Source organism: Triplophysa dalaica, chromosome 20 (assembly GCF_015846415.1).
Source record: "Triplophysa dalaica isolate WHDGS20190420 chromosome 20, ASM1584641v1, whole genome shotgun sequence".
NCBI lineage: Eukaryota > Metazoa > Chordata > Actinopteri > Cypriniformes > Nemacheilidae > Triplophysa > Triplophysa dalaica.
Genome location: NC_079561.1, coordinates 2,116,767 through 2,132,130, shown reverse-complemented (window position 1 = coordinate 2,132,130; position 15,364 = coordinate 2,116,767). Strand labels below are relative to the sequence as shown.

Sequence of the window (15,364 nt, the reverse complement as noted above, 5' to 3'; positions counted from 1 at the left end):
CATGCAGGATAAAAATGATTTATAATGTTATAAATATAAAAAAAACATGCATTCATTGCAGAAGACTGAGAGAATAAAACAAAAATAGTTATTTTTGATTATTGCCTTTTATGTAATAATTGTGTGCGTTTGATTTGACTGATAATGCATTAATAAAGCATTTATGTGAACTGGACATAAATTGAAGCCTATAGTTGGCTAAAAAGAACAATCCCCATCACTGAACGACCACTAACTTCTGTTAAATTTAGCAAAAACTCGTTTTATTGAATGAATCTAATAACACTGCACAATGACCTGTACATCATTTTTGCTGTTTGTTCATGAGGTCCGTGAGCGCGCAACTTGCCTAAACTAAACTATTTTGCACAGTGTTTGGCTACCACCTGCAGCATTGGGTGTTTGAGATGGAGGGAGACAGAATTATTTCTGAAGCAAGAGCTTCTGAAGATGGAGCTTTCAGTCATTACTGAAGGTGAACAGCTAAAAATCTAGCCTGTTGCAAGCAAATAAAAAGCTGTGTGTTAACAGAATAACATAAGGCTCCCATAAGAATGCAAAAACTCCCGTTATTATAAATGAATCTGCACAATTACTTTTACATGCTGTTAATAATAAACTCAAATCAAGCGTGCTTGCGCCTTAAATTCCTTTGCACAATATTCTGCTTCCACCACAGCATGCTTCTCTGTTACACTCTGTTATATGAGTGAAGGGTGGCGTTTCTTGCAACCAATAGAAAAATACTGCAATTTTTGGTGTTATTTTTTATTTTCATTGGGTGGCCAAGACAGACGTTTAGGTGGGCTCAACCCTGCCCATGCCTGGAGACGGCCCTGGCTCCGAGACTTTTGCCATTAGATATAAGAAGCTCCCACAGTAGGGTCTTTTAAATCTCTTTTGTAAACTAATCTTTTTTTGTAAGTTTTATTTTAGTGATATTTTTTATTTCTATCGTGTATATGCTGTGTGGTTAGATGTCTCTATGCTGTATAGTATTGGTGTAAAAATATATATTTTTTGTTTTTTCTTCCTGTTTAAAAGCTGTAACTTATGGTATTTGTAGTTATTTGTTATTGGTCAAATAACTGTTGTTTTTAATGGTGCTTTATAAATAAATTGCCTTGCCTTATGGGAAAAAAGCATATTGTGTGAAGCCGACTGCTGTCTGCTTATATTGCGTCACTCTTGTTTAACACAGAGGGTTTAACACACCTGATCTAAATCTTCAGCTCGTTAGACCAGCGCGCCATTAACTGTGTTCCCATTGAGATGATCCCTACACAGTGTTCACTGCTCTCTACTCCCTGAACACAGAAAATCTTCTGAAGTTTGCTAATGAAGTTAACTTCAGAACACGAATTTGCGCTGCACGACTGTCTGCAGATTCTTCACACGGACAAAACTCATTTAACCACTTGATGAGATTTGCCTAGTCACTGTGCACTTCAATGCACTTTGTCCACTTCGCAGGGCTCTTACGGGCGAATTGGACAAACCTTTGAAGAGAAGCATATAAAATAGGCAGAGCGGGGGACTAGGATCAAGAACGGCAGTGGCAGCTCGGTGCCTACCAGCCAAACAACTGTTGTCCTTCCTTTTACTTGACGAGGCGCAGTGGTCGAGGGTGAGAACAGTTTCTGTTTAGAAAAGTATTATGCAGTCTAATCGCTTTCTTCAGCAGTCTAATCGCTTTCTTCAGCAGTCTAATCGCTTTCTTCAGCAGTCTAATCGCTTTCTTCAGCAGTCTAATCGCTTTCTTCAGCAGTCTAATCGCTTTCTTCAGCAGTCTAATCGTTTTCTTCAGCAGTCTAATCGCTTTCTTCAGCAGTCTAATCGTTTTCTTCAGCAGTCTAATCGTTTTCTTCTTGCTCATCTTTCCGTTATTTATAAAAAACTGAATATTGTCCGTTCCCCCATTGCAGCAAATTAAACTCTTTAAGTCTATGAATGCACCAACAGAAACGCATGCCAATAATTTCTGTGTTAATATAAAATATAAAAATAAAACCCATCCACAACTGAAAGGCTACAAATAGCATTCCTTATCGCAACTGTCAGTTTTATTAGACTTCTATATGTCACAGTTGCGTCCACTGCCGCCGGTGGCAGGTCACCAGGTTTAAAGTAAGTAAGGATGGACTGCACTATGGTACGGTTTAGTTTAAACCAGGGATATGCCTTAGTTAAAAACACCTGTAACGCCTGCAAAAAATAAACAATACTAATGTGCATCTTGAGACAATATGGCACTGGCATATTTTAAGATATTCAAGGGCAAGTTATTTTCAGTTGCAGCTCAAAATTCTCTTTTGGTCGGGGTATAGTCTTAAGCTTTGTTTGTTCATTTAAAATAACAACAGAATGTTTTTAGTTTCAGAAGTGTCCTAATTTGGTTTCAGGTTTGCCTCCAAGAAGGATTCAACATGTTTCATAGAGAGCTGAGCTTTCTCACCTGTAAGTCGTGATGATCTGTTTCACAACAGAAAACTTTTATTGCATGTAGATATGTGATTTAATTAAATGTGTGATCATTCATGCACACCTTTTTTTTTTTCCCCAGTAATGGTGCTACTATGCCAGCATGGTAAGAACTATTTTTGTCAGTCGCATATACAGGACAAAATTCACGTGATGCAAGTGTAAAAAACACATTATAAATGTGGATAAATATCTGTGTCTCTGTAGGTGTCAAAGCAGTAGACCTCATTACCTGTGAGGGACAAACTGCCAGTCTCACCTGTGGTTAGTTCTCAACGTTTTCTTTAACTATTGCGGTCTTATGTTTTACAGTACACTTAAAAAGTCGTTTCCATCAAAACATAAATGTTTATTTAAACTAAACTATCACCAGCACAGGGAACCATTAATGTGCTTTCTGCCAATTATGGGCGTACGGACAGAACAACCTGCTCTACTGGAAGACCAGCTAACCAACTCTCAAATGTTCAGTGCAGACAGAGCACATCCCTAAGTGTGCTGACCACTCCGTAAGAACAATCAATGTCAATGCATAACTTTAAAGAGCTATATTAAAATGCTATTTTGTTAACATTTGGCATATGTTTTTATTAAAGATGTAATGGAAAGCAGAGTTGTTCCATTGCTGTGCGGAATACAGTTTTCAATGACCCTTGCGTTGGAACTTACAAATACCTGTTTGTGTCTTACGAGTGCATCTTACCACCTCCACCAAGTGAGTTATACACCTCTATCAAAGATTGAACTACAACTCTGAAAATATTACTTTCGTGCAGATCTAATTTTGCTCGAGTCATTGTTTGGAGACATTAGCATTAAAAGTGATGCGCTACAAAGCAAATAAAAAAAAAATGATGTGGAGTCTGGAGGAAGTTTCTCATCTGATTTCTTTGTCGTAATGAGTCAACACATTCATATTAAAGCTTGATATAAAGACATACGTTGCCTTTAGCTTCATCAAAATAATTTTAATGGGAGATTGAAATGAACCCAATATTTAAGATTTGATTAGTAAAAGCAGTAAATTGTTTCACAACTCTAACAATCGTTTTATCTCTGACTTGAGGTGCACCATCAACAAATCTGGTCACCTGTGAATCAGGAACTGCCCGTCTCAGCTGTGGTGAGTTCTCTGGAAAAACTTTCAACGGAATATATAAGGGATTTATTAAAACTTGGAAATTTCATTTCTCCCTGTCATATTCTTATTTTTTTTTTTTTGTGGAACAAAACTTAGTATAACTTTTTTTTCCAGCACGAGGAACCATTAAGGTGGTTTCTGCCAATTATGGGCGTACGGATGCAGCAACCTGCTCTACTGGAAGACCAGCTGACCAACTCTCAAATGTTCAGTGCAGACAGAGCACATCCCTAAGTGCGCTGACCACTCAGTAAGAACACTACACAGTTAAGGGACATTGATGAGAGACATTGTTGATCTAATAAATTGATGCTTTAATTCTCTGTGTTAATAGATGTGATGGAAAACCAGATTGCTCCATTGCTGTGAACAACGCAGTTTTTGGTGATCCATGTGTAGGAACTTACAAATACCTGATTGTGTCTTACAAGTGCATCTTACCAACGACACCCCCACCACCAAGTGAGTTTTGCACCTAATGGATGCTACATTTCAGATTAAATTAAAATTTATGTAATATCACATGTATCATAAAAATTTAATTTACGGTTTTGTAGTGTGAATTTTTGCATTAAAGCATAGCATAATTGCCTCCTGTGTTCAATGTGTGTGCATGACTCATCCTTGACACTTTGTCTCTAAAAAACGTATTAACTATTGCCACTCATGGGCCAATTCCCATGATCTGAAACCATCTAGTCCATTTTACAGCTTCATATAGTATTCAGTTGTTAGTTAATTTTTCTAGGATTGACGTAAACCTAACATTCTCTTAAGTTTTGAATATCAGAATTTTGCCACATGAAGTGCAACAGTCAAGTAAAGGCCAGTTAATGTAACTCTTTAGCATCATCTTATATAATAATCCTTAACTCTTCATCTGACTCAAGGTGCACCATCAACAAATCTGTTTACCTGCGAATCAGAGACTGCCCCTCTCAGCTGTGGTGAGTTGTCTGGGTTCTTATATTTTTCAGAATTCTTAGTTACCGGTATACAGTAACTAAAAAGATGATAACGTGTTACTAACAAACACGCATGTCACTTTCTTTACCAGTGAAGGGAACCATTAAGGTGCTTTCTGCCAATTATGGGCGAACAGACCAAAAAACCTGCTCTACTGGAAAACCAGCTAACCAACTCACAAATGTTCAGTGCACACAGAGCACATCCCTAAGTGTGCTGTCCACTCAGTAAGAACACTACACAGTCAAGGGACATTAAGAGACATTGTTGATCTAAATACTTAATGCTTTAATTCTGTGCTCATAGATGTGATGGAAAACCAGATTGCTCCATTGCTGTGAACAACGCCGTTTTTGGTGATCCGTGTGTAGGAACTTACAAATACCTGAACGTGTCCTACACCTGTGTCCCAAGTAAATGATTTACTCTCATGACAAACAAAATGCTTTGTCGTTTGTCTAAAACTGACGGTTTTGTTTTCTCCATTATCTAGAATCCATAATAATCTGTCAAGATAAAAGCAGAACCATCACCTGTGGTAAGATTAATTTCTTAAAGCCTTTCGCTTTACTTTGTACTACCATCAAAGTGAAACACCGCTTAAATATGATCTATCAGGGGTGTGCTAATACTCAATGTTTTATATAGATGGGCGTCGCCGAATTTACATTCACTTTGCTAATTTTGGGAGGAGAGATATGGTGACCTGCCCTAACACTGATCTTACAACCATGTCCTCCATATGTATCTCCTCTGAGACAAAGACCCTGCAACTCCGGTATTACTGCTGTTCAATAAACAATACATGCGTAAAAGACAGTATTGCAATAGATTTTTCTCAAAGCAATGAAATCATTTTTAAACTGAATCAAGTAATTTCAACTTTTTTATATTTCTTTAGATGTGATGGAAAGAAAAGTTGTCAACTATATGCTTCAAATTCTAATTTCATTGATCGATGCCCTCGCATCCATAAATATTTGGAGGTGTCTTACAGTTGTGAATAACCATGTGAGTATCTTCTGCCCCTCTTTGCAGTCACTTTGTGGATATGATTTAATGGCATAGACATGTGATGACAAAGTTTGTTTAAATGGAATGCAAAATATTGCACGCTTTTGACGAGGCTTTCGAATGAAGTTTTCTAACATGTATTGTATAATGTTTTTCACAATGTAGGATAAACCCGACACATCCACATGTCTATAGAGCTGGAGGGAAATCTTCGGTTTCACCTGTTTTCTGAGATTGATGAATTACACAAGTGATTTTTTTTTTACATTAACGATGTAAAGGCAGATTTTTACTACATACTTTCAACCTTGGTGAAGGTTTTTGATCAGTCTTCTATTTTGGACTTGGTCTAAGCTTTGTTCTGTCATATCAACTGTCTGTTCAATAAATAAATGAACGCAAAGACTCCTTGGTCTGTTATATATTGTTTGACAGTAACTCTCTTATAACGTGCACAAAATTATTGCTAGGGTTTTATTTATTTTTGGTTGTACACAAGGTCATTTAGTTTTTTTTTTTTTTTGATTTGATGGGCGAGATTTCGGGAACGTTTACAAAACACTCTTCAGGCTATTTTATATAGTACATATAAACAGCAGTGCTTTGATTTAACATTAGTTATCTAAAAGCATCAGTAGTCATTTAATAAGAGCTCAGGGGTCCATTTCAATAGCGAGAGTCAACACCGTCAAAATGTGAACTTGAGTTGATTAACGCCGATGTGAAACATAAGTTTTTAGTTTCATAACAGCTGATTTGGAGCGTGTGCACCATGGATACAAGCCACGATCAACGGTGCTCCAATATTGCGATTCACCATGGAAGGCACCAAAAAGCAACATTGCGTCAAAGCGCTTGAGAATTACACCGTATACAGTGGATTTACTAAAGTGCTGAAAATGAGAAATAAAAATGTTCTGACTCATGTGTGCTCTTGTAATAACTGACTCGTCATAGTGTATAGAACACTCGTTATGGTGTCAAACTATGTGATAAGTATGGTATCGCTATATTCTGGTGTAAAATGCATGCACACGCTCAGTATTTCTTCCTCCTCAATTCAATTCAAGTTTATTTATATAGCGCTTTTCACAATGTGTATTGTTTCAAAGCAGCTTTACTGGGGCAAACAGGAAAAACAGAAAAGTTAAAACACAGCACAGTGCATGGTATTTATACAACGGTGTTGGTATAAATAGTGCATGGTATTTATACGAGTAAGATCATTCTAATAAATATCAAATTTCTAATTAATTAAATAAATAAATGAATGAATGCAGTCTCCCGGTGAGCAGGCCAACACTGCCCTGCTGTGGCGAGGAACCCAAACTCCAATGATTGATTAATGGAGAAAAAAACCTCTGGAGAAACCAGGCTCAACCGGGAGGGCCAGATCCCCTCTGACGTGTCATAGCTGCACTCAAACTGCTGACATCTGATTTTAGTTTAGCATTTAATACCAAATATTGTAACTTCAGCATTAATAAGACAAATAGTCCGTCTTTGCTCTTGGTTGGGGATGTAGTGGTCTGAGCTGGGATGGTCCGAAGGTCATATTTCTCTTGGCTGGTGGTGGAATTGCCTTAGATTGAGCTGGGATGGTCAGTCAGTCTGCAGCTGTAGCTGGCGTAATCTCAAATTTGGGATGGACATCTGTCGGTCGTCTGGACATGGTGGAACTTTGGGCATCCCGAGGCAGAGGCGGAAAGAGAATAAAGAGAATAATTAGCGTAGCTGCTGTTCATTAACTATGCATTAAGTGAAAGCTTGGCTGAAAAGATGTGTCTTTAATCTAGATTTAAATTTGGAGAGTGTGTCTGACCCTCGAATAGTATCAGGAAGGCTATTCCAGAGTTTAGGTGCTACGTATGAGAAAGCTCGTCCCCCTTTGGTGGATTTTGTTATTCTAGGTGTTGTCAAAAGTCCTAAGTCTTGAGATCTTAGAGAGCGTGATGGGTTGTAACGTGATAAAAGCTCGGTTAAGTAAGTAGGTGCTAAACTGTACAGGGCTTTGTAAGTAATTAAAAGAATTTTAAAATTCCTTCTCTCTCCTTCCTATACACATCTACACAACTCAAGAAGCTTGAGTGCCATCTAGTGGTGCAATAATGTAACAACACCACATATTCCCCTTTTACTTAAATTAATTCTTCTGTTACCAACACTTGACATGAAATAGAATCAAGAACAGCAAATCTACCATCTATCAACAATTTCACCTATAAATGAATTACACTGAGCAACACATTAAATGAACGCAGAAGAGTATTTTAAAGAATAAGCAATATGAACCAAACTACTGAACTAGTATTCAGTACTTGACTTTATGTGAGTAAATGATATATATATTCCAAAAGTGCATGTCAAATTCTGTAGTCCTTTAGCCAACCCGGCTCCCGTCTTTGACGTTGCTCTCTTGAACCAGCATCAGAAGACACGGAATTTCCACATGATGGAGCATGAGAAGGAATAAAGTTTTCAGGACCAGTGGGGAAGCATGTTTAGTGTCTGCAGAAGTTAGGTCGAGAACAAGAGTGATGAGGAATTTATCTGACGTGTGCAGCGGGGTGACCTGGGAGTGATGAGTGGAGCAGTAGCATGTTTAGATACGATCAAGTGGATTACCAGATTTATGGGTTGCCGAAGTGGGGACTCGCTTGCGGTCAAACGATACAGTCATGTTGTTTAAGTCGCAACCTGTGGTTTTTCAAGGTGGATGTTGAAGTCTCCAGGTACCACCAGAGCAGTTCCATCCTCGGGGAAGGATGACAGAAGCGTATCCAACTCCTCCAAGAAATGTCCAAGCTGACCTGGGGGACGATAGATAACTACAACACGAGTTTTAACAGTGTGGATGATAGTAACAGCATGTGACTCGAAGGAGATGTTGTCGCACGAGGGTGCCAGCTGTTTGAATTTGCAGTCGTTAGGGATAAGTAGACCGGTTCCTCCCCCCCTCCCTGATATGCGTGGGCTGTGGGAGAAAGTGTAGTTATTGCAGAGGGCAGCCGGTGTGGCAGTGTCCTCTTGCTTGATCCAGGTTTCAAGAAGTGCTAAAAGAAAAATAGCAGAATGTTCAGCGATAGCTGTGATGAAATCTGCTTTGTATACAGCAGATTGGCAGTTCCATAAACCATTGGGAAATGTAATTGAGGTAGTTGTGGATGCTGAAAGAGTACGCAGATTATTAGCATTGCATTGCCTTCTACGTGATGCCGGTGATTTACCAGTTGTAATGATAGTAGGGACTTGAAAACACATAGTCAAAGCTGAGAATAAACAATATACAAGACAATTGTGTAGTTACAAATTCTGTCCTGATCACATACTGTACTGTATGCATTTCCTCCCCTGCAAAAGAGAGTAATGTCATGTATTGTGTTACATGTTATGTACAAATAGAACTAGCTACCTTAGTATACTGTAAAGTAGTTATGTTAAACATATGTACAGTCTCCTTATACTCTCCAAAATGTTTTGATGATATTTTATAGTGCAATGTTCATAGTACTATGTTGCCATTTTTTAAATATAAATTTACTAGTTTGTTTTGATGTGGTCTCCTGCCACATATTTATACGAAAATAACATAGATTCTGGATGTTATTTAATCCAATTTTTCAGTTTTAAAAACGTTCCGTTTTGTTGGATAACAGGGAGAACAAAATGACAAATAGTCAAATTAAATCACTTTTTATTAATCACTATAAGCGCTTTTGATTTGATAAGTCAACTTGTGTAACTCGTCCAGCTAGACAACCTGTTAGAAAGGTGGAGCTGTTAAAGACCTTGTTTTGTTTCTGTCTTGGTTCCGTTTGTGTGGCTGGCTGCAAACTGTCTTTAACTTAATACCATTATAATAGATACATCCACAGACGTAATTACATCTTTTCTTATTTGTTTCAAGAAATAATTACATTAATTTGTGATTGTTCTGTACGCACTTAGTTTTATCTCACCTTACAGTTGACATATGCAGTGAGGGATTACAAGCAAAACACAACGGGAGATTCCTCAAATTCAATAATGACATATGACATATGACATATGACAGATTCATAGTTTTGAACCTTTAACATGATATAACACCGAAATAAACTGATTTTTGTTACTCGAGCTTTCCCATTTTCACAACAGTCATTAAAGGGGACATGTGTAAATCAGTGCAGGTTGATTTAGCTTTTAAATTGAGGCATGACCCCAAGAATGAAATCCTAGAGCCACCCCTAATCCTGATGTGAAATTCCACAACATATCACACAATTGTACACTATAGTAAAGAGGTTATATAGAAAATAACGTTTTGGGTCTGTAGATTTTATAGACTTAACTAAAGAAAGTTTAGTGTCACCTTAATAGTTATCAGAAATCAATGAGGAGGATAAAGGTCCAATTGAGTGGCATCTAGCGGTGAGATTGTAAAATGGCAACCGACGGTTGACTCCAACCCTTCCTTTCGAAGCACTACGGTGGCTGACACAGAACTAAGATGTCGTCACATTTTTCGCTTTTCTGCAGAAGAAGATAACATATTTACAAAACGCTCTCTGTAGACCAGTTTGTCCATTTAGGGCTACTATAGAAACAACATGGTGAATTCCGTCAAAAGACCTGCGGTGTACGAAGATAGAAACAGCTGATGTTAAGGTATTAAAAACATAACTCTTCATTATGTAAGGTTTTTATATACATCTGAAGACATAGTTATGTTTATTATAGGCTTATTGCATTTCTGTCGATAGATTCACCAAAAAAGAACACATGATTGGACCTATAATGGAATAGTTCATTACAGGATGAAAATTAACCCATAATTTACTCACCCTTGCCGTTATAGGTGTATGTGACTTCCTTTGTTTGGCTGAATAAAAGTCATATTCACAATGGTACAAGAGTGAATAATTTATAGGGTCATTTTTATTTCTGGGTGAAAAATTCCTTTATGCTTTACAGTAATTACTGTAGCACTTCTATCATTGTACATGTTTATTATACTGGCAAAGGACTTCACATTCCCGAGATTACTAAAAAGGTTTGTATGTAGGCTTGGCTGCAGGAGGTTTTTGCAGTTTTGTAACATTAACCGTTTACGGCAACTGAAATAATTACAGATAATCCTCAAGATTTATTAAAGGAAGAAAAAATTATAAAAATTAGTCACACCCATTTCAAACCCATTTAAAATGATTATAGTAGGTTATTAGTTTGCCTTTAGAAATCAATTCTGGTTTCAGGTTTTGCTGTATAAATAAGGACAGTTTAGAACAGCATTTATCATCAGAAAGCTTCATTCATCTGTTTATCTGTCTGCACATTCAACATGCTGAAAAGAGAGCTGAGCATTCTCACATGTAAGTCTAATGATTTAAAACGGAAAATGCATTTCTTTCTTTTTTAAATGTGGTTCAGCTTTAAATCTTAAAGTTTATCATAAGTGTAAGTTTATTGATAATCTTGTTGCAAATATTTATTTTTCAGTGTTGGTGCTACTATGCCTTCATGGTAAGAAAAATAGTTCACATTTTTATTTGAATTAATGTAATGTAAATGTAAATGTAACTTTGTAGTATGAATGTGTCTCTGTAGACGTCAAAGCAGAAAACCTCATCACCTGTGGAGGACTAACTGCCAGTCTCACCTGTGGTTAGTTCTCCATGTTTACTTGCTGTCATATGCTTTAAAGAATTCTCAAGACTTCATCCATCGAATCTGATATTAATGATTAATACATTCATTTAATTACTAGCACAGGGAACCATTAAGGTGCTTTCTGCCAATTATGGTCGTACAAGCAGAACAACCTGCTCTGCCAGAAAACCACCTAGACAAATCGCTAATGTTCGGTGCACTCAGAGCACATCCCTAAGTGTGCTGTCCACACTGTAAGAACACTAAACATCATTTAAGAGCTAATGACAGTATTCTATCATTTTGATATTCTTTGCATATACTTTGAATTTTCTCTCACAGGTGTGATGGAAAGCAGAATTGTTCCATTGTTGTGGGGAATGCAGCTTTCACTGAACCTTGTCCTGGAACTTACAAATACCTGAATGTGTCCTACGAGTGCATCTTACCAACGACACCCCCACCCCCACCCCCACCATCAAGTGAGTTACATCACCTGCATCTTATAAAACGTATAAAAAATAATGTTACATATTACACGCATATCTTATTTTTAGATGAAATGTCATCATTTTGAGGTGCCTGTGCAAAAGAAAAGAACCAGAATATGTGGAGTTTAACGTTAACATATGCATGTGGAGCCAGGAAGACGTTTCACAGCCAAATTTTAAAATCCTAATGATTTTTGGCATAGAAGAAAAATCAATAATTTTGACCCATACAATGGATTTTTGCCTTTACTAAAAATGTTCTCTTGCTACTCAAGAGTTGTTTTATGATCCAGGGTCACATAAGAGGCCTTTAGATGCACTAAATAGATAAATAGAGGTGCTTTACGTTGCCACAGAAGAGACTTTTTTGTTTAATTGTTTCCATAAAGAACCTTTAACCTCCAAAGATCCTTTCTGAGAATACCTTTGACTGGTTCTTTGTGGATCCAAAAATGGTTCTTCTATTGCATCGCTGATGAACCTTTTAAACACCTTTATTTTTAAGAGTGTTATTTCAGTATAAAAGCCATCCTGAGGTGCCTGTGTTCATGTGCACAATCCACCCGTGCTGAACATCATGACCTGGTAGATCAAACGCCCATGGTTCAGCTCTCATGATCCAAAGCCACCCAGTGCCTTGTTCTACAGCTTCAGCTTTTCTACAGCTTCTACAGCTTTTGTATTACATGTGGTAGTTTCATGTAATACAAAAATAGTATTCTTCTAAAAGTTTTGAATATTGGTATTGTGCCTCAAGAAGTGTCATGTAAAAGCATTTAGTCAAGTAAAGAAATGCAGTGAATGTAACACTACATCAATCCTCTTAACAAGCTTTTCATCCCATCTCAAGGTACAAATAATTCAGTCACATGTGAATCAGACACTGCCAGTCTCAGCTGTGGTGAGTTCCTTGTGCTTTTCTTTAAAACGTTGCATGGTTTTTCATTAAAACCATTTTAGCACAGTTAGAAAAAAGATTAAAAATGTAAACGTATGCATTGATACTTTAACAAGTATGTTATTATTTACATCTTTTAATACAAAATTACCATGTTTATATTTAACAAACTCGACAATGTCACTATTTTTCACTAGCAAAGGGAAGCATTAAGGTGCTTTCTGCCAATTATGGGCGAATGAACCAAATAACCTGCTCTACTGGAAAACCAGCTAACCAGCTCTCAAATGATCGGTGCACTCAGAACACTTCCCAAAGTGTGGTGTTCAGTCGGTAAGAACAGGGCCATTTAAGGGTCCATTCCATTCCATTTTCTACCGCTTATCCGAACTACCTCGGGTCACGGGGAGCCTGTGCCTATCTCAGGAGTCATCGGGCATCAAGGCAGGATACACCCTGGATGGAGTGCCAACCCATCGCAGGGCACACACACTCACTCATTCACTCACACACTCACACCCTACGGACAATTTTTCCAGAGATGCCATTTAAGGGTCATGGAAGTATATTTCATTTTTTAAATGCTTTTATTCTGTGTGTCAATAGATGTGATGGAAAACAGGACTGTTCCATTCCTGCAACTAACAACGTTTTCATTGATCCATGTGTTGGGACTTACAAATATCTCAATGTGTCCTACGTCTGTGCCGAAGGAAGTTAGTAACTATTATGATAATCAAATGTCTTGGTTAATGTGGTTGTTGGTCCATAACTATATGTTTTCCTTCTCTCCGTTATAATCCAGAAACTGTTATAATCTGTCAAGATAGAAGCAGTACCATTAGCTGTGGTAAGATTCATTTGTTTTTTTCTATGCATTCTATTTATTGCTTTTTGCATAAACAAGTGACACATGTATAACAACTTAAATGTGACATACCAGTAGCTGTACCTGTGTCAGTGAACTATCATGGGCATTCAATGTGTTTATGTGTTGTTATAGAGGGACGTCGCAAACTAAACATTCACTTTGCTAACTATGGGAGGAGAGATAAGGTGACCTGCCCTAACGGGAATAATGAAGCCATTTGCATCTCCTCTGAGACCAGCAAACTGCAAACCAAGTAAAACAACACACACACATATAATGCTATTGCAATACTATTCCACTATTCTTTTTATTTAAAACTATTGTACAGGAATAAATTACTGTAATATAGCAATTGTTTTTTTATTTGTTTAGGTGTAATGGAAAGAGAAGTTGTCAACTACGTGCTTCAAATTCTAATTTCAAAAATCGGTGCCCTGACATCCATAAATATTTGGAGGTGTCTTACAGTTGTGAATAACCAAGTGAGTATTTTTAGTGTCTTCTATCAACTTTGATTGAATGCCATAGATATCAGTTCATGCTGTATACATCAAAAAAATATAATTCTTCTTAATGTAGTTTTGTATCATATATTGTATAGAGTATAATACATTGAGTCTAATACAATTGTCTTCTATCTTTCCACAATGTAGGATAAACCCAGAAATGTAAACATCTGCACATCTTCTGTAACCTTTAATGGAGCAGGAAAGAAATCTTCTGTTTAATTTTTTCATCTGATTTTCTTCATGATATTCATAGACTCTTGCAACTGAATAAAATATATGCCCGTTTTCACAGACAAGGCTAACCTAGTCCCAGACTAAAATAAATAGTTGATAAATATGTAAGTGTTGTATCAAGATGTATACCAGTAACGTTTTTATACAGTAAGATTTAAATATCCTAATTTAACAAAGGCATGGCTTAAGCTAAACCTTTTCTGTGAAACTGGACCTTAACATGTTGAAGGCAAATTTTCAGTAATTAGTTTCACTCATTTACATAGAATCTGAATGTTATACTTAATAGCATGGTAACAATATTCAGACTCACACAACAAAATTTCTAAATGTTTGATTAAGTAAAACTATAATATCTAAATATTATACGATTTAAGGAAACTGCTTGAAATGTCTATTTTTGTCTGTTATGGTAAGGTTTTTTCTGTCCTGATATAATCAGCTATATCTATTCAATAAATGGCTTTTAATTGAAAATACTCTATTCTTGGTCTGTTCTATGTGTGTTGTTTGATAAGTCCTTATCAGTTAAAATAAGAAGACACAAACAGTGGCATGTCCAGAGGGGCGGCACCATAATGAGCTTTGCCACCTCAGTTCCCACCCCAACGCTGACCATACATTCACGACTTGGGTCCTAATATAATGTACAAACAATTTTGGATTCGGTTCACGGAGAGCGTTACTTTTGCTAAAAATCACTATTTGCTAATAGCATTCTGATAAGAGTTTGTTTTGGTAAAGTTGTAATTTTTGAATATCTATGTGAACTTCTGACAACGTTTTTTGCACAAAACAATTTGCAGAAATTAAACTGCGAGAAAAAGACGGGTCAAAACAACAAAAAAATCTGCGTTTTTAAAAAAGAAACATCGCAAATAAACCCTGAACAAGTTCATATTTAGATTTAAGGAACACAAATCTAATGATTTTAAATGTTAGAAGAAGTAAAACATAAATACTTTATGAAATAACCCAGATTTTTTATTGCTGAGTTTACTTTTTTTGGATTTCAACAAACACTGCAATATATGACTGCAATGCATGCAGGATTTAAATGATTTATAATGTTATAAATAAATAAAAACATGCATTCGTTACAGAAGACTGAGAGAATAAAACAAAAATAGT

At 36.7% G+C, this 15,364-nt stretch overlaps 2 protein-coding genes across 2 annotated transcripts; both read left to right on the top strand.

Annotated features, from left to right (window-relative positions):
* The first annotated feature begins 2,426 nt into the window (after positions 1 to 2,426).
* Positions 2,427 to 5,863, top strand: LOC130409524 (L-rhamnose-binding lectin CSL2-like). Its single transcript, XM_056733548.1, has 13 exons — positions 2,427 to 2,457; positions 2,564 to 2,587; positions 2,689 to 2,745; positions 3,548 to 3,604; positions 3,737 to 3,872; positions 3,957 to 4,084; positions 4,513 to 4,569; positions 4,680 to 4,815; positions 4,895 to 5,001; positions 5,082 to 5,126; positions 5,237 to 5,366; positions 5,490 to 5,599; positions 5,768 to 5,863. Exons 1-12 carry the CDS (start codon positions 2,427 to 2,429, stop codon positions 5,593 to 5,595), a joined length of 1,014 nt encoding a protein of 337 aa, XP_056589526.1. The 3' UTR covers positions 5,596 to 5,599; positions 5,768 to 5,863.
* A 5,031-nt stretch (positions 5,864 to 10,894) lies between these two features.
* Positions 10,895 to 14,407, top strand: LOC130409096 (L-rhamnose-binding lectin CSL2-like). Its single transcript, XM_056732736.1, has 12 exons — positions 10,895 to 10,953; positions 11,081 to 11,104; positions 11,189 to 11,245; positions 11,349 to 11,484; positions 11,573 to 11,712; positions 12,572 to 12,622; positions 12,817 to 12,952; positions 13,226 to 13,335; positions 13,425 to 13,469; positions 13,623 to 13,743; positions 13,863 to 13,972; positions 14,144 to 14,407. Exons 1-11 carry the CDS (start codon positions 10,923 to 10,925, stop codon positions 13,966 to 13,968), a joined length of 957 nt encoding a protein of 318 aa, XP_056588714.1. The 5' UTR covers positions 10,895 to 10,922; the 3' UTR covers positions 13,969 to 13,972; positions 14,144 to 14,407.
* The last annotated feature ends 957 nt before the right edge of the window (positions 14,408 to 15,364 follow it).